Raw genomic sequence first — 23,520 nt, 5'->3', positions numbered from 1 at the left:
GTTCCGCCATGGGTTTTTTTGGCAGGAGGGGAAACCCCTCCCGCACCCTCCCCTTCCAACTTCTTAATTTAATAACATCTGTCACAAAAAAGTGGTGCTGCATTTTAGTTACCTGGTATTTGGACTGCAGTTGTGGCCAGTCGAGCTATCTGATTGGGGCGATTCGGTCCCTTGGATGATCTCTTGGTCTGAGAATTATAAAAAATGTGTTTGTCACTGAGTACTCTATGATACATATAATAAACAAATAATCCACTTTTGGTCGTATATTTTTACATATTAAATATTTTAATGTTACATAAATCTTTATCATTCACATGGTGTCTGACCACAACCATCCATAGATCTTTTCAGTCATAATCTTGCGCTCCGCTATGGTTTCACTTGGCAGGAGGGGATACCCCTCCCGCACCCTCCCCGCCCAACTTCTTAATTTACAAAAAAGTGGTGTTGCATGGCACAAGAGTCCACCTGTCACACAATTCCTGTATATATTTTTAGTTTCAATCTCTCAACCAGCGTGTTGGTAATTGAAAGGTGTTCCCATCCTTTGATCTCAGTCAAAACATCTCACTCATCCATTGTTGAGGTTCACAGACGGTACACCCCAACTGGTCAACCGCATGTCATAAGTTTATGAAATTGATATCTTCATTGTATGATTTACTGAAAAGTGGTTTTACATTTTTACAAAATAATCATACTGTACCTGGCTGACGTGACAAGCTCTGCTATGTGTACCGGTATAATACATGGTCGTAATTAAATCGGTAATCCAACAGGAATTAATTCTTCGCAATTTCTATCCGATCAACAACTGTCAAAAATCTAAATAGTATTGAAATTGTAAAGCCTAAATTGACAACTTCTTACTGTCAAGTGTGACCTTCGTATAGAATGGTAAACAATGCGTATGAATATTTTTAATAAACAAGTGAAAACAAAGTATATATCTCAGACAATCTATAGAAACATGTTTTTGAGTTTACCAAAAGTTTTCATAGTCATTGCTTATAAGCATATTTTGAATTATTTTAATAACTAGTAGGGCGCTATTTCGCCGCATCTCATAGTTTAAATTTCATTCTTCCGTATCGTCACGCTCTGATGACGCTGGTGTCCGGCATGCACGCGCTCGATATAGTTTATGAACAGAAAAAATACTGGTTCCATCACCATTACGTCTTTTTTCAGGCTGATAGTATGTGCAGTTTTTGAACGATAGTAGTGCTATGTGTGACCGTAATAGGGCTCTGCCGAGCTTCGCTCGGTTTAGAGCCCGTATAAAATAATGTTGCCATCATATGTTTAAGTTTTACGCTGATGTCAAAATGAGCAAAATTATAGACACAACACCATTCTAGACTAGAACGACAAACTCAAAGGGATGCTAGTTACATTTTTATATCATTGGTCTCCTTATACAAATTTTCCTGTTTGATAATGAATTATTTTCATAATTGCTTTTTTCAATACAAGGATCATGTCTTATTGTAATTCCAACTTGTTATAAAAATACACCATATTAAAAGTTACAACCGTTAATAAATGAATATTTAAATGCTTCATAAGATACCAAATATTGACAGAAGAATTTCCAATATAGTTCTTGTCATTGATATACAGTGTTATAAATCATCAGGAAATATTCATTTATTACTATCAGCTGACACATGCCAAGCCAAACAAACAAACGAAATATATCCAGACTGATTTCATCAAGCCAAATCAACGTTATTGGACAGGAGATCTCCTTTGATATATAGCTCCGTTATATTTGTACATCTTATCACATTCATTTTTCGGCACATCCTTCATGTACAATCCAGCAAAAGTTGCACAAAGACGTCCATACAAGCAATGAACATAATTATTATTTTTAATTTACATTTTAGTCATGTTTATTAAATTAGTTTTTAGATCATATGTACGTTTTCTACTTACGTAGCTTATCAGTGCAACTACTCAGTGTTAAAACCATAAAAATCTATTACAGATCTACTTCAGACGGTGATATTTGAATTGTAGTAGTATAGTAACATAAACCTCTTTTTTTCAATGGTATATAACAAACAGCGATTTTTATTCTCAATTGTAAATGACGCCATCAATTATTTAGGGATGTCAACAATAAACAACTCAAATCGAAAGAAAGGCAATTTGTTAAAAAACACCGTATTTGTGCTATTCACTGGGTATGATTTGAGCTGGCAAGAATTTTGGCAAATAAAATCAAATGCATGGATATTAGTCATGCCTAAGGTTTATTTTCTTTGAAGCTTTTTGATATTGTAATACCATATTTTTCATACAATTGAATATGATTTCGGATAAATTGAATATTCATGTTTTAGTCCTTTATAATGGTAACTTATTTCGACTTATTTTCCAAGGCTCTGGATAACAACAAGTAAGAAAATAGATAATGATGCAATATTCTATCAACCTATAAATGGGAAACGTTAGTTTGAATTCAAATGCTACTAACAAAGTAAACAGTGGTAAATTATATTTTATGAAAAAAAATCGTAAAAATACGTAAGTCTATTAGAGAGAATAAAGACTATAAACTGAAACACGTATTCACTTCATAAAGCCATAAAAAGTACTGGAAAGAATGCCTTTTATCAAGTAATAACTGGTTATTGCTATTTTGAAATTATTCAAGCTTAGAATGTGAAATCGGTGTTCGCTTTTTTAGAATTAATTGTAATTTCAATAAAGATTTTTTTGCTGTTTTCAAAAGTAATTAGCAAATAGCTCAAAAGAAAAAGCCCAGTAGCTAAACAATAACGATGACGCTATTTATAGGGACAAGGTCAATGGTATTTATACACTAAACCACTAAGTGAAATACCCCATACAAGAAAACACAAACATGCATCGAAATTTATTCAGAAATGTTGGGGTAACCGCATTGTTACGCTCAGTGTAAAAGGAGGTTTAAAGTAGTAGATGTCTTTTCAACCCCAAACCTGCTCGAACACTTAAAAGAACTAATAATTAAACATTTAAAACAAAACAAAACACTTTTTTTTTTTCAAATCGGCATCAATAAGACTGCATACATTGCAATCCACATTAAACGTACATGTATATTTGTCATTATTTAAATTGCTTCAATATAGCGTTTACTTCATTAGAGAAATGAGTCACGTTGTTATTCGAGCTACTGAGCTAATGGAATATGGCTATTTATTTAGTATCCAATAAAGAATGTTTGTCTATAAGTACAATGCCGTTTGAGAATGTAAATACATTTTAGTTGTCATGCTAAGGACAGAGACAAATTAGGTAACGAAGTTGTATGTTTAGTTTGATTTACATGTATAAGCCGTAAAGATGGAACAATGTTATTGTTGAGCGTAAATCAAAAAAGAAATAAAATGTAATTTTAATGATGTAGAAACTTAACAAAACGTGCAAAATGATAGGTAGGTAGGACGGTAGGCAGGCAGACAGGCAGTCAGATAAGACTAGGCAGACAGGCAGGCATGCATGCAGGTAGGCAGGCAGACAGGCAGATAAGACTAGGCAGGCATGCATGCAATGCAGGCAGGCAGGCAGGCACGCAGGTAGGAAGACAGGCAGGTAGGCAGGCAACCAGAAAGGCAGACAAGTCTGTATAAGCAGTAAGAAGAACGCGAAAACGTTTAGTAGTTTCTTGAAAGTCTTTATAATAGGTGATCCTTCCTTATAATAATTGAAACAAGTCATCAGGTCAACTAATCAAAAACATTGCTAACAAATCAGATTTCATATGTATAACCCATTGCTCCGATATGTTCAGTGAAGTCACTAAAAAAAGGTTTTGCAAAGAAGACAAAATATGCAGAAATAATTTGGCGGGCTGAAATTGGAAATTATCATTCACAAATAAACACTCTGCAAGGGCTGAAGATGGTTTTGGACATTCACAACTTTGGAGGGAACATTTCCTCAAAGTCATCAATGTCAGGCACCCTATCCTCAGTATTGACATTCTGTCAAACTTTATCTTCATAAAAACTTGGAGATCTTCTTATAATAGTTGAATGGAAATGAGCAGTCAGAATTAGTTTGGGAAAACGTGTATAATGTTATAACCTGACAATAGAGGTTAATTGATCCGATGTTCATTTGACGGAGATCTGTAATACAACTGCAAAAGATCCAGACATTACTCATTGGAGAAGCTACATTTTTTTTACAAATGAATGTAATAAATATTCCCTATATAGGTAGATAATTTGTTAGAAGAAATCACTGCACAACCTCCCTTCCAACTCTTCAGCTATCTGAGAACTGGAATAGTTAAGTAACCTAATTTCCTATCTGCGTCCGAGTTCATTTGTATTCGCGGATTTATTTGATATCTGAATTTAACGAATTGTGACATTTACAAAAACGGCGTTAATGCTTCGGTTTAGCTCCGAGACCTAATGTTACTAGTCATAGTACACAATAATCTTTAATGTGTATCCAGAAACACTTTTACAGATTTATTCAGACTATTTGCATGACTATCTCATAAGAAGTTTGGCCGTTGGAAGATTTCTCTAGCGTCTTTGTAAAAAATGTTTTCTTTTGCCAGATCTGTGATTTTCAGAAGCTGGCATCTTCGGGTCTAAACTTTTGAAACACACTTTATTCACACGAAGGCGGTACTTAAATTGAACTATCAATTCACTTAACGGTCAGTATTGGAACTATAGCGGAAACAGAGTTCATAGTTTATTCGAGAATATTTATCGAAGAAGTCGAGACAAGCCATTAACTCTCAGACAGTTCTTGTCTTTGAAGTCAATAATATCCAAAACGCTTACTATTTGTTCCGGCCTAAAGCTGCTATATATAACTGACAGCCCTTATGTTTCTATACAAAGGTAGCAAGCAATCATTTAGAGTCCATTAACGTTAGAGATACCGGCTTTCAATTTGTTTCCTATGGTTTTGATAATTTGCAGACAAAGCCCACGGTACCAGACGATAAATATCAGCCACATTTTTTTGTCAAGATCTAATGACACATAACATTTATCATTTTAAGAGTACGGAATCCATTGGCCAAACGTCGCATGGATGACTAAGTAGACATGCAATGCTAACATTACAGCATTATCGAAGGTTTCCATTTGGTCTTTTAAATAGTATATTTAAACCTAACTGTTCTATGTAGGCGTGATTCTTTACCCAAAGGCTCTTCTGATGCGTGAGTGGTCGAATTGTGGTGTTTGTTTTTGTATTTATGGTGTCCAAATATACGGTTTTATCCCTGAATGTCGATTGGGCCCGTGCCTTGTTCTTCTTAACAGGGTTTAATTTTAATTTTTGACTACTTGGCATGATCTTGTTTTCGTGGTCTTATTGAGAGGCAATACTCCATTTACACCTCGATGTAAAAGTACAGCATACTGATTGTTGACTGACAGTTTGTGTAATGCCCGCGAACTATTTGTAACATGAATTCAGACTTACCACGCGAATCACAACGTTGTAGTTCATCAAGTCTAAGTATTTGAGATAACAGTGTTGAAAATAAATTCCTTAAATCCATCTATGCAGAATTAGGTGTATTTGGCGTAGTTCAAATACATAAATGTAGAATAGTGTGTGCACACTTGAATAAAACGACTACAGTTGAACACCACTATTCCAAACACCCTTTATCCGTAATCATCGTTATTTCGAAAAAAAAATTGGTCCCGGTTTTACTCCTTCTTTATTTAACTAAATATTTGGTTTTTATTCCGAAATCGCTATTCCGAAATAATCGCTATTCCGAAGTAAATATTACGGTCCTGATTTGGTTTTTACACCTATTTATCAATTCTTATTTCGAACTCAATCGTGTCAAAGTTTTTTTTACACCATACTGAGAATGTACTCGGGCATCGGCTTGAGGTGACAATGGAGCACAATAAGCGTTTGTTAAAGAATGAAAAGTTCTTGTTCTGTATACTTGATCTTAAGCTGACTGGGAAATATATGTTACACATGCGGACATACAAATCATGACATATGTATACAAATTCCCCACCCGCATATAGGTTTTATTTTAAACCAACATTGAAAACTACAGGGACAAGATTCAAGCTGCACTCTCACATATTTACGGTTTGAGTAAATATCTGCAAACCAGTGATAAAACACTGCTGACGAAATATCAGAACGCAAACTTTCATATTTCCGTTCAAAAATTAATGTTTTATGACCAAAACCGTTACTAATGGTTAAAGAAAAATGCATAAAACATCAATTTTTGAACTTAAATATAAAGATTTGCAATCAAATGTCAGCAGTCTTATATGACTGGTCCACATGCATTTTCGCATAAATTGGCTCGTTCCAAGACTAATACAAAAAAATGTCAAAACGGTAAATCTGTGAGTGTGCAGCTTTAAGTAGTCGAACATAAAAAAGAATAAACAATTAAAACGTTTCAGAAATCCTTTCACATGTGTTTGCAAATAACAATGTGTTGACGTTCTCTTGTCGAGTCTCTAGTTTCCAAATATACTTTTATAAATATTACCATAACGTCTCTAACAAAGGCATAAGAACAGCCTCCAAAAGATTCACGAATAATTCTATATTCTATGAATTTATGTCTTCATGCATTTTGAATGCCAATTTTGTTTTGCTCTGGATATTTTAATTGTCGCCAATTATGTACAATCAACATTAACTTTACTGAACTTTTAGCCTAATATAATGTTGTATATAATGTTATGTTTTTATGAATTTGCTATTATATATTGATCAGGATTTTTATCATTGATGTATTGCGTTATAAATCAAATGAAAATATTATATTATAACCCTCTGCTGACACATGTCTAGCCAAAAAACACTCTAAGTATCTCCAGAAAGATTCCATCACGCTCGATACACTTTATTGCGAAATTATTACCAGCGATTTGTATAATTTGTCTGTATAGACATATGCACTATTATGTAGCGTACTTTCCTGTCCCTTTTGGGAATGTTTTGTCTTCGATTGTATGCTTGAATATAATGAAAATAAGAAGGGAATAAGTTCATCCTCAAAACAGAACCCCCATTGGAAAATATTTCTCCTGTTTTTCTATAGCTTGTTTATTTAAGTTTATTTAAAAGGATAATCTTAAAAATAGGGGTACCTTGTTCTAGCTTGATCATTGACTTATAATTGTATTGGCAATGTTTCGAATGGAAGAAATTTATATCGATTAATTATTTAAGTTATTTTAATACATATGTTATTTACCTGTGTTGTAAGTTTGCGTTGTGTGACTCTAACAGTATCATCGACTGAGCTTGTCTCTGTAGTCCCAAATTAATAATTAAGTATATTGCATACATACATTATTTAATATATCGTAACTGTGTCGGTTTTGTCACCCGTTAATTGTTTGAACGATCATTCATAAAAAAGATAACGCTGCTTTTAGGAAAAAGTTTGAAACGACTTATATAAATCTACCTGTTTTTTTAAACTTTACTTGCAACTGTATTTAGACATTAATTAGGATTGATCCGGAAATTTAAAGAGTGATGTTATACACTGGCACTCACACGCAGTTTTAATGGGTTGTCAAATATTGTCTTTGGATAAAATATAGTGGAAGGGGAAGAATAAATAGCAAAAAAATCGATATTGATGAAATGAAATAAACACGTTAAAATCGTACTTCTTTCAAAAAAAAAATTGTTTTCAAAAATCTTAATCAATAAACTTTTACACAAATGTAACTCTATGTGGTATACAACTAAACTAGATACCAAATGAAGAAGGGCGAATAATTGACCCTACAGTACGACAATGAGAAAGGTTTCCCTCCCTTGATAATTATAAAATTACCTCAAAATGTGTTCAATCACGGAAAATTGGTCATGATATGTTGATATAGCGTTAAGTCTGGAACACAAGCCACACACCTTAAACAACAACACCATTTATTCAATTACAATTTTAGAAAACAAAAATCAAATCAGTAATGCTAAGTTTTAAATACCCCTAACAAAAATTCAGGTCCACAGCTTTTTCGATGTCCACAGAATTAAAACAACATAGAATATTGAACACACTATTAAACCACTATTTATACCTAACAATACTTTCAGAAAACTTCTCACAAAAGGTTGAAATATACTCCTTACGAAATGATTTAATTGAAAGGTTTTAGAAATGTTCTAGCACTTGTGAAACTTTTATAAAAAAACTTTGATTTAATCCAATAAACAGTGAACAGAGGCAGTGTCCCTTTTATACCAAATAAAAATGATCTACAACATAAACATCTACAAAATTCCTCAAGAACTTTCTCTTAAATTCTATAAAAATCTGTTCTATCATAAAACTTCTATAAATCGAATTAGAAAATTCTATAATATTCTAAACACGTCATGATTAATACGTCCCATAAAAATCATAGGAGAAACATAGTTAAATGAACATAGGCCATTTATCAATGACACTAGTTTAACAAATGCAGTGTGAATTTAAAATAAATTTACATGTACGACAAGCAGTCCTTGTGTTTCGGAATCGTTGCAAAATGTACACATGATACATATTCACGGCACGTTGGTCAGAATATGCTGTTTATAGTTCCTGTAAAGGCTATTTCTATACAAAAGTAAGATAGCTAAGAAAGTGTCAAACCACACTAAACTGCTGATAATGTCTTGAGAGCTCATCAATCAGCCAATATGTCATCATTAAACCTTTCCCCTGAAACATGGCAATGCATATCATAAACAATAATAATACGCACTAACAAACAAATAAAGTTCTTATCTAAAATTTACAGATATATTTTAATACATATACAGACACACTTTATTACAATATATATTTTTTTACATGTAAATGTTTCATACTGATATAATTATTCGCAAATTTATTATAAGCTGGAAACCACAGGGGTTATCACTCATGATTCCATTCTACCTTATTCTATCCTTTCCGATGCGCTGTCTGTTCAGAAGCAACCATGCCTGACCCCATTGAGAAAAAAAATCAAGTCTGATATAAATATTGGACTCAATAAAATCCGCATTTACTAGACTATCAAATCATGTTGAAATGTAAAGAGAACTGTACCTTGATATCAATTTCTCCCCTTTCTTCTATAACAAACGTGTTAAATCTCGTCAACAGTCTCGTTGTGGCTTTACTCACGTGTATCTTCATTTCTAAAATTTGAAGAAAAAATGATGATGAAGTTGTTCCGCTACCTGTTTGTGTGCTTGTTCTGTTCAATGAACACAGGTAATATGACGTTTCATTGGCTTGGGAAAACCTGCTATCTTTTTTGTGTGTGAGTGCTCTGTTTAATCAAACACATGTAATATGATGATTCATTGGCTTAGTGATACCAGCTACCTGTTCGTGTGTTGGTTTTGTTTGGTGAAAAAAGGTAACATGTTAATTTATTGGTTAAATTATATTTAATGTGTATAAAACACGATATGGCGTGTAACTAATTAACAACAAACCAATTGCTTTACTAAAGTGTTTTTACCAGTGACGGAGTACGGCAATAATACACTTTCTATGTAATACTTACGTTCACCGTTAGACTCCATTCTACTGGCAGTGTTGACAGTGTCACCAAACAGACAGTATCTAGGCATCTTACGCCCAACCACGCCCGCACATACAGGACCTATTCACAAAATAATTTGTCATATTCTTGCATGGATAACAACAAATTCTATTGCTAAAATCTTATGTTACTCCATATTACTCTATGCTTAAACAGACGTGCAATATTTCGGCATTCTACATCCAAACATGTAAGCATATATGGGACTTATTCACGAAAGTAGACAGTTAAATATACCTTGCTTTGGTTACTCAATGTCAAATGGATAAATCAAAGATTTAATCTGTATATATATATATATATATATATATATATATATATATATATATATATATATATATATATATATATATATATATATATATATATATATATATATGTTGTTGTTTTTTGACAATATTTATATGAACAACTACAGAAACAAGCCCAGTAGCCAAAAGTTTAAAAATAAACCCCGTTTAATGGCACAGGGTAAACGCCAATGACTTAATCGAAAACGATAAATGTTCTGTTTTGGTTCGCCATAGAATCGTATTGGGGATTTCGAATACGAAGTACAGTGACTAAATACATACCAGAATGTAATCCGATGCGTGCACGGAGAGGCGTATTCGGTTGGTGTCTTATAACAAATGTTTGCAGGCTGTGAAGTATGTTGAGAGCAAGTCGAGCAATCTGCCGAGCATGTTCGGTTCCATTCCTTTCTGGTAAGCCGGACACCACCATGTACGCGTCGCCTATAGTTTCCACCTGGAAATAACAAGACCATAAAGATACAACCATGTACGCGTCACCTATTGTTTCCACCTGGAAAGGTCAATACTATAATTTTAAGTTTGAATGTTTTTACACATACACATAACACATAACACCCATTTTAGACACGTGCTGTATTTCGAGCACAAATTTACTATTTTCTATGTACTGATTGAGCATGTTTGCATTGCTGTTAGTCTATTTTGTTTTTTTGTTCTGGACTCAAATTAAATGATAAGCACATGGTCACTTTAAACCATTGTGATAAATCAGATCAAAACAATTCTAGCTAATGTGCTTTTACACGTGGTTTTAATTGCACAAATACTTTCTTAGAATCAGTATTAAAGCATATACCAAGAAACATCTGATAACAATGATCAAGCTACCTTGTAAACATCGTAGTGCTCTATGATAGAATCAAAGCACGAGTACAGGTCATTCAAGAGATCCACGACCTAAAACAAAGAGAGAACAGTTATTTTTATTCCCACCTAATTGGTAAATTGTATTGAAAATATATATATAATAAAATATAATATATGTATGTATATATAACCTTAACATTACATACAGATTTATTTTGTTTCATTATAAAAGCCTTGCATCATTACCCTTACATGCGGTATTTTCAAACTGAATTTTATCATTTATTTTATATTTGTATTGTAGTTCAATGGCCATAATTTCCTCTTAAATATATCACATGATTAAGTAATAGCAATAAGAAACAAGAAGTGGTCGTTCCTGGAATGGAGTGCTATTTGCAGATATGGCGGTAAACCCGACAATATCAGAAAAGTAGATGGTCACGCTCTCATACGACTCCGGAACAACAGGATTGCCAATCCGAAGCTGGTTGGCTACACTTCTGATGAATAGAGAAGAATCAGTTTGGATGACAGATGTTACGGTTGAACAAAGAAATCTATGAAAGCAGAAGCCTCGGTTCAATAAAAGCGGTATATTGGCAGATGTAGTAGCAATATCAAACGCAGTTATCTCCCTTGACGAATATAGATGATTTCTGCTACCACGTTCGAAAATAGCTGGATTTCAGCAATAGTATTTTTTAAGTCCTGTTTAATTATTAACATATAACACGAAAGTATGCAATATATTATCAAAGTTTGATGAAATATCGTCAATTTCAAAGTTATAAAAACAATCCAACGAATGGAAATTAAATCACGAGGTGATTTTCATCATCATCACGTGATATGCCTGATGAGATTACCGTACGGCAAAGGGAAGTAACCGCTGTTTTGAGATTTCCGAAGTAGGTGTAACACAGTATACGCCCCTAGCGCTAGCTAAAGCGGTACTCTATCATAGAAATATAGGCGCCTTTGTACTTTTAATAGCATTATAAGAACATTTGTTCGAGAAAAATAAAAGTAACAAGATCCGTAGCCTAATGTATGAAAGCCTAATGAATAGTTCAATCGGTGATCTTTAGTTAAGGTTGCACAATATATATGCAAAAAGCTACAGAAACGTGCTCAGTAGCAAAAAAGTTTAAACATAAACCCGGTTTAGTGGCAATGGGCAACGCCAAAGACATAGAACACAAATTCACAAACAAGAAACATAGTACACGGTTGTATTGGTAATTGCAATTATTTGATACATATATCGACATTTATTACTCAGTTTCGATAAACGAAGTAGACGATGCTCTGAATAGTGGTTAATTTTTATTATTAAGAAAACGTGTTAGGAAAAATATGAAATAAGTTCAAGTACATATCAGGGAAGATAATACAACGAAGTCCGTATAAGGAGATGTGTTTGGCATACATCGTTCTTAACCTATAGATATTCCAAATGTGATGAATACCCTCACACACAAAAATGGTTAAGTGTCGTGTTTTTCTTTAACAAAAAATGCTATCAAAAAACTGAACAGCATTATTATAGTGAAGTAATATGGGTGTAAGTGCAATGCTGTTGCAGCTACTTGCGACACAAGATTCATCAGACCATTTGTTATACAATCAAGGACTATAACTATTGTTCGGCCGAGTGCAATGTCAAACAAATCAAGTGCACAATTATGAGTACAAAACGGGACGCGACAAATAGCTTCTTGCATAACGGACAATAATAAACATTAATGGAAACATCCGACTGTCGACAAGCCTCGTAATCGGCTTTCGCACGTACGAGTCGAATGTATTTAATCTGGAATGAAAAAAACAACAACACATGGACTATACTTATAACCTAGGGGTATGATAGCCATGATCATTGTCTTGTTTACAATTCTGTTTTATTGTATACCTGGGTAAAACCTGATATAGAAGCTCCTCAGATCTCTTCTTTTCTTCAAGAAAAGCTTGCGTTCTCTCCTCTACTAGCCCTTCCAAGTTGTTAGCATACTGCTCCATGCGGTTCAACAACACATCGAGTACATTTTGAGACGGTTTGGCATCTCTGTAAAATTTTCTCGTATCTTTAAAACATATATTTGAGAGTAAAACCAATAAATTAAAAGCTAGAAAGAAATATTTTTTATTGTAGTAATAACTTAACATAGGGTCTTTTCCTCATTTCATCATCAACATTTCTTCGATATATTAATAAAAAAACAATAGGTAATTGCCAAATCACAGACATAAAATGAAGTAATGATTAACCTTTTGAATCGTATCCTTTTGACAACGTTTCTGATGTTAGAAAAGGGTGGTCTTTCAGGTGGGGCTTCATGCCAGCAGCATTTAGCAAGTTTGACAACGTCTGGGAAATAATCCTCCTCTCGCAATGTAGGGCGAACTTTTAATGTTCCTACGCCCTTTATTTTTGCCAGTGTTTCTAAAATAGAAGAAGCAAATTAAGCACCACATTATAACACAATCACTTTACCATGAACATATGCAATATATGATATAATATTCATATCTACTACAAAACTTTGAAGGTTTTATCATGCTATTCCAATGGTTTGGTGTTTACTAAAATAGTGCACTGAATTTTAGTGTTTGAATAGGTGTCTTTATCATTAAAATGGCGACTTTCTATAGAGATCAGCCCAACAGACAAAAAGACAAAAGCGAATTATTGAACATGGATCAAAAACCATACGAATGAAAAAAAACATGAATCAAAATTTGAATCAGCGATTATCGTATATCTAAATGACAAGTGTTGTGTTATGAGCTAGTGTCAATCAGCAAAGCATGATATTTATTGATAGCCAGATAAATGTAGCTTACCATCAAGAGATTTATACCAAATTTCTGACACGTAAGGTTCTGCTCTGGTGCACATCTCGTAGATGATAATTGCAAAGCTGTATACATCGCCTGCCTGGGAACTCTGACGTGGAGGGTAGTTCCTGAGGTGTTCTGGGGCCATCCACAGCAATTCTGGTAGGCTTACTGAAAGGTACAGCGTAAAATTATTCACTTCTCTACAATTCATTCATTCGTAAGAAAATAAAACAGGTCAACGGTTCGTTGCGTCATTATTAAATTTGATTGTTAATTCCATGATATATGGTGTCTCACAATATAGATTATCCTGGTGCTGTTTCCGGTTGTTGGTGTCGTTCATTATGTTGAGTCCAAACCCAGTAATCTTAAGGACAAATCGACTGTCGATCACACAACGAGAGCTAGTGAGGCGGCCGTGTACACCGATGGAGCTTGAGTGTAGGTAGTGCATACCCTGAAATGACATTATTAGCTAAAGAAAACAAATTTAAAAGGATCATGAGCACACCAAAAAGATCGGCCTTTTCCTCAGGTTGTCGACTAGCGTGTACAGCATTAATGCCATGGTTAGTGGCATATGCACAGTAAGGATGTTACATATGCACTAAGAAGCATGTTTCTAAAATACGGGAAGCAAAGAAGCGAGCTTCCTTGCATGAAAGCATTTCCGTGCATATCGATCAATATCCTGAACAATTGACGAAAATGGATGATAAACATGCTATTGCGATTCCTTCCCGAAAACCAGGTGATCTAGCAATACAGATTATTATGACGATAAGTTATAAATGGTCTGATAACGAATTGTAACAATATCTTTCTGATTTTTAGTTGACTTTACATATTGTGTCCGCTTTTACCACAAGTTAGTGGACTTTGTTAAACATGTTTTTCATTTCTTCTATTATACATACAAAATGACTTTATATCTACCTCAACTATATCGTTTAATAGAGACAGCTTAAAATCCCAGTCCAGCTGTATGGATTCATTGTGCAAAATGTCCTGAAAAAGAACGAATTAGCCATTCAGGTTTATGCAGGGAAAATCACCCTATCACATCAAACCAAAATTGGTTGGTTTTCCTATATATTTACTTTCTTATTCGCTTCCTTGCATGAAAGCATTTCCGTACAACCGCATTCGTAGTTCCGATGAACTCACATAACAGTAATACATGTACCCCTGACCTTACAATGACGACACTGGTAATTAGTCCAAAGACGTTTGTTTTGCAAAAAAATGCATTTGACGTCGATGTCATTGACCCTGCCGCTGATCAAACAGCCAATTTAATGCAACGTTCATTTGACCTTGGAGCGATATTTATCTGTAGTTGGATTATCCAAGATTGTTTTTAAAATTAATAAATATTGAACATATTTTAGATTTTTTATTCATCAGAGGATGAAACATTTGGTCAGTGAACGCTCAATCGTTTACACCTTACGGACTTCAGAGACCGTGAACAGATCAAATGAACTCATAAACCGTTGAGCCGCAATGATAAACATGTCATCCTTAATTAAAAATATATTTCTGTATTGGATCAATGGAAGTTTCTGTTACAGTCAATAGCAAAACACACGTTTTACCGATTACAGTTTACAACTTACTAATGAGTACCTCACATGTGTATTTTATGGCAGTCGGTTTCCGTATTACTCGAAAACCATTTTTTGAAAGGAACTCGTTTACTAAAAGATAGATTTATAACAGCATTAATTTTCCTTTTCTCAAACCTGCAGGCTTCCCCTTGAGCAGTGTTCCATGAGAATGCACACGTTGTTGTTGTCGGGACAAAGACCGATAAGCCGAGTCAAATTCTGGCACGTTATGTCACGCATCTAAAACGATATCATTTACCATAATGTATGATAATAATATTATTAACCAACCTATGATTTGCTCTGAATTATAGAAATTCTTCCAATACCGTTAATGGCGTTCCTCGCTCATATCATCTTTATAGTATTTTTTATAGTCTGTATTTCTTTGGTTTTCTAAAACCATTGTTTTTCAAAATAAGGTTCACAATTTACAGAAATTAAAATTTCATGCACAATCAAAAGATATGGCAATTAAATATGAAAAATAGACAAGTGATGTATCTACAAGACACAATAATTACGACAAAATAGAAAGGCATTGAAGGTTAACTAATCCTCATTTCTGGAACTTTTTTAAGATGCTTATACCGGTATAAAGGTTGTTGTAACTAGAACATTATACTGGCTAACTACTGATAGCATGATAAATTGATTGGAAAATGTACGACAAAAGTATAATGTTGTAAGTGGTTCGAAGAAGGCAAACAGGTTGGATCATTATGTACAATCCAATAATATGAATGAAGTACACGGTAAAAGGCGGTCAGTTTCGTGTCGAAAAATCAGCGCAAAATACATCACACCTCAATATCCGTCTAAAATATTAATATCCTGAACTTTGTTGGAAATAGGGACAGAATTGCCTGCATTTTTTATGTACTGTGGAACCTAAGTACGTCGCAAAACTCAAAGAGTGATACCTGTGTTAATCCGAACTATCTAAGGTTGCTAATAATGTCATGACCAAAATCTAGAATTTTAAAGAGACATATTTAGTTGGTTCGTGTATTTTTCAGCAGCTGAAAGTTTAAATTACAAAATTACAATATTACATATTATATGTCGGAGACGCAGACACCCTTGCAATAATTATGTGAAAAACTATAGAAACAAGCTCATTAGCCAAAAGTTTAAACATAAACCCCGTTTAATGGCACAGGTTAAACGCCTAGACTATGTAGACTAAATACTACCGTTCTCAGTTTCTGGAAATTATGACGACATTAAATTTAATTGCGGGGCGACTCTTAACAGCTTCCACACGGCACTCACAAAACCTTGATACTGTTTCCGACATGGCTTCCGAAATATTTGAATATCTCTTCTTCTTGTTTAACCATTTGTTTTGTTTATTTTAAATATTGATTATAAGTGAATCGTTTAAACTCCAGTGAGTTCTTTTGATTTACCGAACCAAGGCGGGTACCCAACATGAACAAATAACGATTTTTTTATCGATTGTGTAATGTGTTTGTTGCCTTGTGATGTTGTGCTTCTCTCGTTTAGGTTGTTTTTGTCTAGAGTGAGATAAGAGTGAGGTTGTGCACACAAACAAGTTTAAACCCTCCGTAAATTTACATTTTACTGACCGTTCCAAGGCAATCCTTGATAAACACCCCTAGTTTTTTTTATGAATTATATATATAGTGTCTTGTTTGTGGAGTTTAGTGCTTGTTGTTCCATGTTTGTGCTTTGTGATTGTTTTTTGTTTTCTATGTCTCTGTCTGACGATTACCCTGTGTCATTAAACGGGGTTTTCGAACACTGTACTTGTTTCTGTAGTATTATATATAAATAGTGTCCTACTAGTTTGTATTTGTTACTTTTAAAAGGAGTAACTGCGTTGCATCGATGAAACAATTTTATTTAAATGGTACCAAATGACACTGTTTGTGTGTAAATGATTCAACTGCAACTTTCGAGGCAATCGTTTTGAGTCAAATACCATGCAGGGACATGCCAGATAGCAAATTATTGTAAGTCTGTTATTGAAACAACATTATTCGAAACAGCATTTGATTTGTTTTCTAGTTTTTATATGAAATATGTTTTTGAATTGGTTACTTGTGATATTCCTCTTTATCTTAGTACATTTATTTTGTTCGTTCGGGCTTGTCCTTTTAGTTTCATTTGTGAACCAATTTATAATACATATTATGTTTACTCATTTTATCGCAATCGGACTTAGACATATAGGGTGTCAATTTGATAATTGTTAAAGAGACTTTTCTACTACTTAGAACAAGTTCATACATACATACTCGTGAAAGCCCTTACTGGTTTAACACATTAAGTAAACTCTTACTTGCTGTGTTGTGATACCTTTTTGAGTTCCAACAGCAGTGCTCTGTCTACGGGCAGAGATTTAATATGCGGCTTCCTGATGTGTACTTGGGTACCCTGAAGCAAGGTAACTGGTATAAGCTTAAGACAAAAAATACCCATTGTGCAATGTGTTATTATGTATCTTAAGACAAATCCGAACCAGACAACCTTCATTGTTGCTGTTGATTTGGCACGCAATTGCAATATAATGGTATCGTTTATGCATATATAAAATATTTGTAGAAGAAAATTATTATATATAATGAAAGTTCATTTGCTAATAAACATTTTGTTATATTATACTACTAATAATGTGAAATATCATGTTCTTTGATGATTCTTAATGATAGGGAAATTTGGAGTCTTGTAATTTGGTAATAAACGTTATTTTATGCTATCAACTTCGTGAATTTAGCATGTTTCATCACTGTTGTTATTTTCGTTTCACTCTTAAAGCTTTTGTATCCCGTGTTGCTTAATAACAGAATTCATTATGTTTGGTTTAAATTATTCGAAATAGCGTCACTAATTGGCACTTCTAGATTGCGTCTAGCGTCTATCACGCGATATTACAATAAACACTAATCAAATCGACCATTTCCTTAAATTGTACCATAACATAATCAGACAAATTGTTGAATTTCGATGAAAACCCCCCAATTTATTTCAATCGAGAAAATATTGTTTCCAGACATATACATTCTAGATTACAGAACCATTTGAAGCTCATAAAATCTTTACAGTATTAAAGCAGCAGATTTGGTTGAGGAAAAACGCTCATTGAATGTAATGACAACTTTAACACTTTAAATGCCTCCCCGCAACCCTCCACATTTTACCTTGTAAATGCCGACAGCTTGGAGGCAGGCAGCATGTGTCGCCAGGGATAACGATACATCATCATCCACATGTAATAAAATTTAATGTTACAGCAAACATATACTATAAAATGGACACATATTCTGTAGCTATCACTGTTTAAATGTCATTGAAACATAAAACGATGCTTCGCATACATATACAGAACCATAAAATGATTTAATGCAGCATTTTTGATGCTTACAATATGTATTTCGTTCCAAATCAAAACGGATACGAAACCTGTCGAATTCAATACTAGTTATGTTTCATAGTAGAAGAAATAAAAGTGTATTTATTTGATGTTAATATCAATTTATCTAAAAATATTTCGTAAGAATGGCCGTGTTAAAATGAATTAGTTTCGCAGTGCATATATTAGATACGTTTTAGCAAAAAGGTGTTAACTTATGAAAATTAGATATCTCGAATATCCTCGAAGAGATCCTTTACAAACAGATACTGGTCAAAACGTAAAAATGAAAATATAAACCTCAGTGTGATTTAGACTCTTCATCACAAAAAAGTAAGTGCAAGACTTTCCACGTCTTCATTCTAGTGTTTGCAATTAAGCCCTGTATTCTTCAATGTGTTATAGTAAATTTTATAGCAAGTTAGTTTAAAGAAATTATATTTTCCAACCGCTTATCAACATAGCGAAATTTACAATTTTACAACGTCGACATGAATTTTGTTAAGCATCACAAGCAGTTAAATTTTTCACTCAGCGATGAATATAACTGGCATTAGCACATTATGCGAATTATAAACTCAGCATCAAAGGTATTGAATGAGGATGATCAAATTCAGAGTCAGCAGAAAACAACTTTCAGCAATGTAAACATATCCCATTTATGCGAACTCTTCTAGAATATGTTGCTGTGGTGTGGGATGAATGCACATGAACGAAAAGGATTTCAATATGAAGCCGTGCTGAAGCATTTTCTGTTGATGATTTATAACATTGTTTTACCAACTACACTACTAAACCAGGCTGTATTTCACATGTACATCTTTGCTGTTTAAAATGATTACTATAATAATCCTTTATTTATACACTTAAAAAGACTTATCATTTTACAGTGGTATGTCAATTAGCGAAACCGTGCGTGGGTGGACTGACCGTACTGCCGGGGAATCTCATTATAATTGTTTGAATGAATATAATCAATAACAGCCTTTGTAATTACCTTTTCTATACGTTACCTATTTAAAACTGTATGCTTTTATTTCCAGATCACCAGTTCATTGTTAAGTTTTGTTAAGTTATGTATTTTTGTTTTTCATAAGGAGCCATTATAGTAATCTTAATGATGACCTCTACAACACCCATATGCTTAATAATACTAAATGCCAGTGTAGTTACCTAGTTGAAGATGCAGTGTACTCTTATACTCCAGAATGTAGATGCATGCTTCGAACAACACGTGTTTTTCGGCCACTTACCATTACGTCGTTATTACTCGGTATTCCATTATGCAATTATTTTTCAAACGTTCTAAACGGTTTACATATTAGCTTCATCTTTTATGATAACTTAGCCATGTTGCTCTATTAAACTGTTTACCACATATCACCTATGAAGCAGTGAATCAGATTCCCCCCCCCCTTGTCTTCTTTTTTTTTAACTGACATTTCAATACTATTTATTATTTATATTTATCGCCAAATACTTATCAAGTTTATGTCGTAACTGATGTTGTAAGAACTTGTGTCTTACCTATTTTTTTTTTATTCTCTTTGTCATTATAAATACTGATCATGTTGAAAGAAAAAGGCAAAACAAATATGGTTCAACTATTTTTCCCGGACTTGGGAAAATATTATCGAGAAAACTTATGGTTCTACAGATGTCGCCAAGCCGCGTTAACTTTCGCATTCGAGCTTAAAGTGGAGTATCAGCTCCAACATATCGTAGCTTAAATTAACTCTCGTTAAGGTCAGCGTTTTGTTATATGAAACTTCTACGCTCAAAACTGATATGCTTTTTGTTAGTCTGGAAAATAAAACAAAACCCGAGGACAATCGCCGATTGAGACGGATTTAACACCGCAACTTTCAATATTTCAAATCCTCGAAACGTTTTGTCTTTTTGAAAAAGGTCATATCCAATGTCAGGAATTTGATATTCGAGTGCTAGATGAATGTAAAAGAAACATATGCACTGCTAATGAATAACCTGTACAGCTTGCTAATCAAATCCTTTATTTGTTTGTTTTAATGTTATAGATGTACAGATGACATTTAATCCTACAAAACGTATCGTAATCATTCACCATGGTATTACTTCATAACCAACGCGACTCCATAAGATATACATTTACGCAACAAACTTATCATCTGTTTATGTTTTTCAATCCATCCATGGTTATTACTTCATAAAGCCGGTCAGAAATGATCTCTCAAGAAAAGCCGCAGTGTTAATACAATATGCGTGGTTCTGTTACATCACAAATGATACAATATTATGCTCAATCCTATAAAGGCCACATACCATACTGATCACAAGTAGCAATACACCTCGATATCGTAAACACTTACTCTACTGCGACTTGAGAAGAATGAAGATGCCATTGTCAAAGATATATCCTCGACCTTGACCCGCCACCACTGACTGTGTATGTCCGCCTCGGCCTTCATATGTCTGGATAAGAACAGTGAATCATATAGGAAATCAAACAGCGAATTCATTTATTCTTCATATTCCGCAAGTAGAAGTATCCAAAATTGCAGTTAAAAAGTCTTATTAGTGGATTAACAACACCGTTCAAATGAGAAATTATACAGGCTAAACATTTAACGCCACAATTGAATATATACTACGGTTTCATATACCACACAACAATTTAAATTTGTATTAAAAATGATTTGCACTTTTCTTCTCATTTTAGAGCACAAATGGGCACGATGATCGGTAAAACAACTCATCGGCCTTAGGCGATATTTTTTTTGATTGTTCGTTACCTCGACCCGCCGAACCGTTTTTGTTTGCTCTTTTTTTATGTATTTTTGTTTAAATTGAAAACCAATAAAAAATTCTTTCTGTTCGACAACGTTAACAAATCAGTCTGATAGCGAGTAAATGAGTAAATGATTGTTGTCCTGCAAATGCTAAAATATTTCTAACACTTGACTGAAGCAAAAAGTACAGTCCAACAATTTGAAAATGTCTTTTTAAAAAAATTAATATTTTGTTTTCCTTCTTCTACAGTCAATTTTTATCAAACGCAAACAACAACCTAGGGACCGTTCAATAAAGATCTTAATCGATTTTATTCGTAAATTGAAATTGTCTTAGTACCACAGTCTCATTATTTTGCTACATATTTTTTGCGAAATTGGCTCTAGCCAACATTTGATTCGAACACGTTTTTGAGAAATTATATAAAACAAAATGATGTATTGACATTTGTTACCTTTTAACAGATTTAAGCTAATTGCAGTTATGACTAAAATCCTTTTCTGAAACGGTCCCCAGGGTTTTACTTACCTATATATGAAGAAGCCAACAACTAAGACAAGCACTATAGCAGCGCTCATACCTATCCCTACGATGGCCGTTGGCTCCAAAGCTGTTGGATAAATATATCAAGGGCTGACATCGAACATGGTTTTTTATCTCTTTTTGAATTGCATGTCACAACAAACCTTTTAATAAACTAAGTGGTAACAGAAATAGAGCAAAGATAAAACGTGATTTCGTGTAGCTTAAATACTTTCCGTACTTAATAAAGTGATGTTTATACTAAACATTTATGATTTATATGCTTTGAAAATAAATTTCTTTTTTAAGTAAAAGTCAACGTAATACCTTTGACATTAATTTTACCGAGAAAATTTTATTGAGGTAATGAGAGTTCAGACCTCCACCAAGGAGTCTTTTATGTGTTATCCACTTTAATCATCTTATATCATAATTTAACAAGAGAAGAAAAATCAATCTACTTTAAAATACGAGATAAATGCTACAGGACTCAGGTACGCAGATCGCATTGATGTCGCCTCAAGGTAAATCTCAAATACGGAGAATGTCTGATGAAGGGTAATAGAATTGCTTTGGAAACCGTTACCATTTGACTTTTTCTATGTTGTCACTCTGACCTTTTTTAAACGAAGATTTTTCATCTAGTGGTTTGCGAATCGTTATATCCTCTTTTATTCGTATATTTGTGAGCATTAGTGCCAATTTATTTCGAAATCAGTGCACTAGACCTTTCTCACCCTATTACATATTCAAATAAATCCAGTAAATTGTAATTCTTGTGAACTTACTAAAGGACACACAAAGCTCGCCCGTAAATCCACATTTAGGCTTGTTGGGTGGGGCTGTAATTCTGCCTGGCCAGTGTACGATGACATCTTTGATTATCTCGAACGTGTGGGTCCAACCTAGGTACTGTGCTACGCCCTGAGGAAACCATGAATTTAATACATTATGTAATACGTCAATATCATTTTATTACATATGTCATAGAAAAGTACTTTAGCCAATACATTTATGTGTAAGACAATATATAAATATAAATTAGCATGCCACATACAACCTACTTTAATTATTTGTAGCACAATTGAATGATTCCGATGTTCCGTATGGACCAATCTAAATGATATTTGCAACAAAAACTGTTTTCTAGATTTAATTTTACAGTTTAAAGCGAAATAAAGCAAATTTACTATGAAAACAAAAATGTACCCGGAACTTTCCAGTGATAGGGTCAAGGTCAAGGAGAGTAAAATCTGTGTCTCGGTCTCCATTTTCGTTGACAAAAACCGGGCCTCCTATTCCTGAAAAAATTCCCTGATCTGAAAAAACCCTACTTCATGGATAGCTATAAATGCACAATGCAGTTCCGTATCAAAAAGTAACACAAATACCCATGCTTCTAGCTTTCGACCTAACGTCTTCACATCAGAAATGAAAATGATCTATAACGGAAGTCCAAAAGAAGTTACTTTCCTTAGACACAGATAAACCACGTAGGTCTTGTGTTGCTAAAACAGTTTGTTAATCGCTACCAACACCTAAGGTTTAGTTTAACAAAACTCTTTCAGCCTACCTGGGAATGTTCTATTCCACATCCTTTTAACAATCCGTTTTCCATCTCGAGGATTCTCTCCGGCAGCCAAACTTTCATTTAGAGTATGCGCATACAAGATAAAGGAATCGTAGTGTCCAATGTTGTA

The 23,520-nt window shown here is 33.8% G+C and overlaps 1 protein-coding gene across 1 annotated transcript; it reads right to left on the bottom strand.

Annotated features, from left to right (window-relative positions):
- Positions 1 to 8,620: 8,620 nt before the first annotated feature.
- Positions 8,621 to 23,506, bottom strand: LOC128223503 (atrial natriuretic peptide receptor 1-like). Its single transcript, XM_052932782.1, has 17 exons — positions 23,394 to 23,506; positions 23,030 to 23,121; positions 22,609 to 22,744; positions 21,827 to 21,908; positions 20,878 to 20,980; positions 15,286 to 15,390; positions 14,477 to 14,548; positions 13,838 to 13,997; positions 13,544 to 13,708; positions 12,968 to 13,142; positions 12,612 to 12,764; positions 11,061 to 11,199; positions 10,718 to 10,786; positions 10,148 to 10,322; positions 9,534 to 9,632; positions 9,068 to 9,159; positions 8,621 to 8,695 (listed from the first exon to the last, which is right to left on the bottom strand). Exons 1-17 carry the CDS (start codon positions 23,413 to 23,415, stop codon positions 8,621 to 8,623), a joined length of 1,914 nt encoding a protein of 637 aa, XP_052788742.1. The 5' UTR covers positions 23,416 to 23,506.
- Between the last annotated feature and the right edge of the window lie 14 nt (positions 23,507 to 23,520).

This window comes from Mya arenaria, chromosome 17 (genome assembly GCF_026914265.1).
Source record: "Mya arenaria isolate MELC-2E11 chromosome 17, ASM2691426v1".
Taxonomy (NCBI): domain Eukaryota; kingdom Metazoa; phylum Mollusca; class Bivalvia; order Myida; family Myidae; genus Mya; species Mya arenaria.
Note: the sequence above shows the minus strand (reverse complement) of the source record. Positions and strands in the feature narration are given on the sequence as shown.

Excerpts from the sequence above, each read along its gene's own strand:
- LOC128223503 (XM_052932782.1), bottom strand. The coding sequence starts at position 23,415 with ATGTGGAATAGAACATTCCCAG. Across the intron at positions 13,709-13,837 it reads GCACCAGGATAATCTATATT|TAAGCCTACCAGAATTGCTG; the intron begins GTGAGACACCAT and ends TGTACCTTTCAG. Across the intron at positions 9,633-10,147 it reads ACGCATCGGATTACATTCTG|GTCCTGTATGTGCGGGCGTG; the intron begins GTATGTATTTAG and ends TTTTGTGAATAG.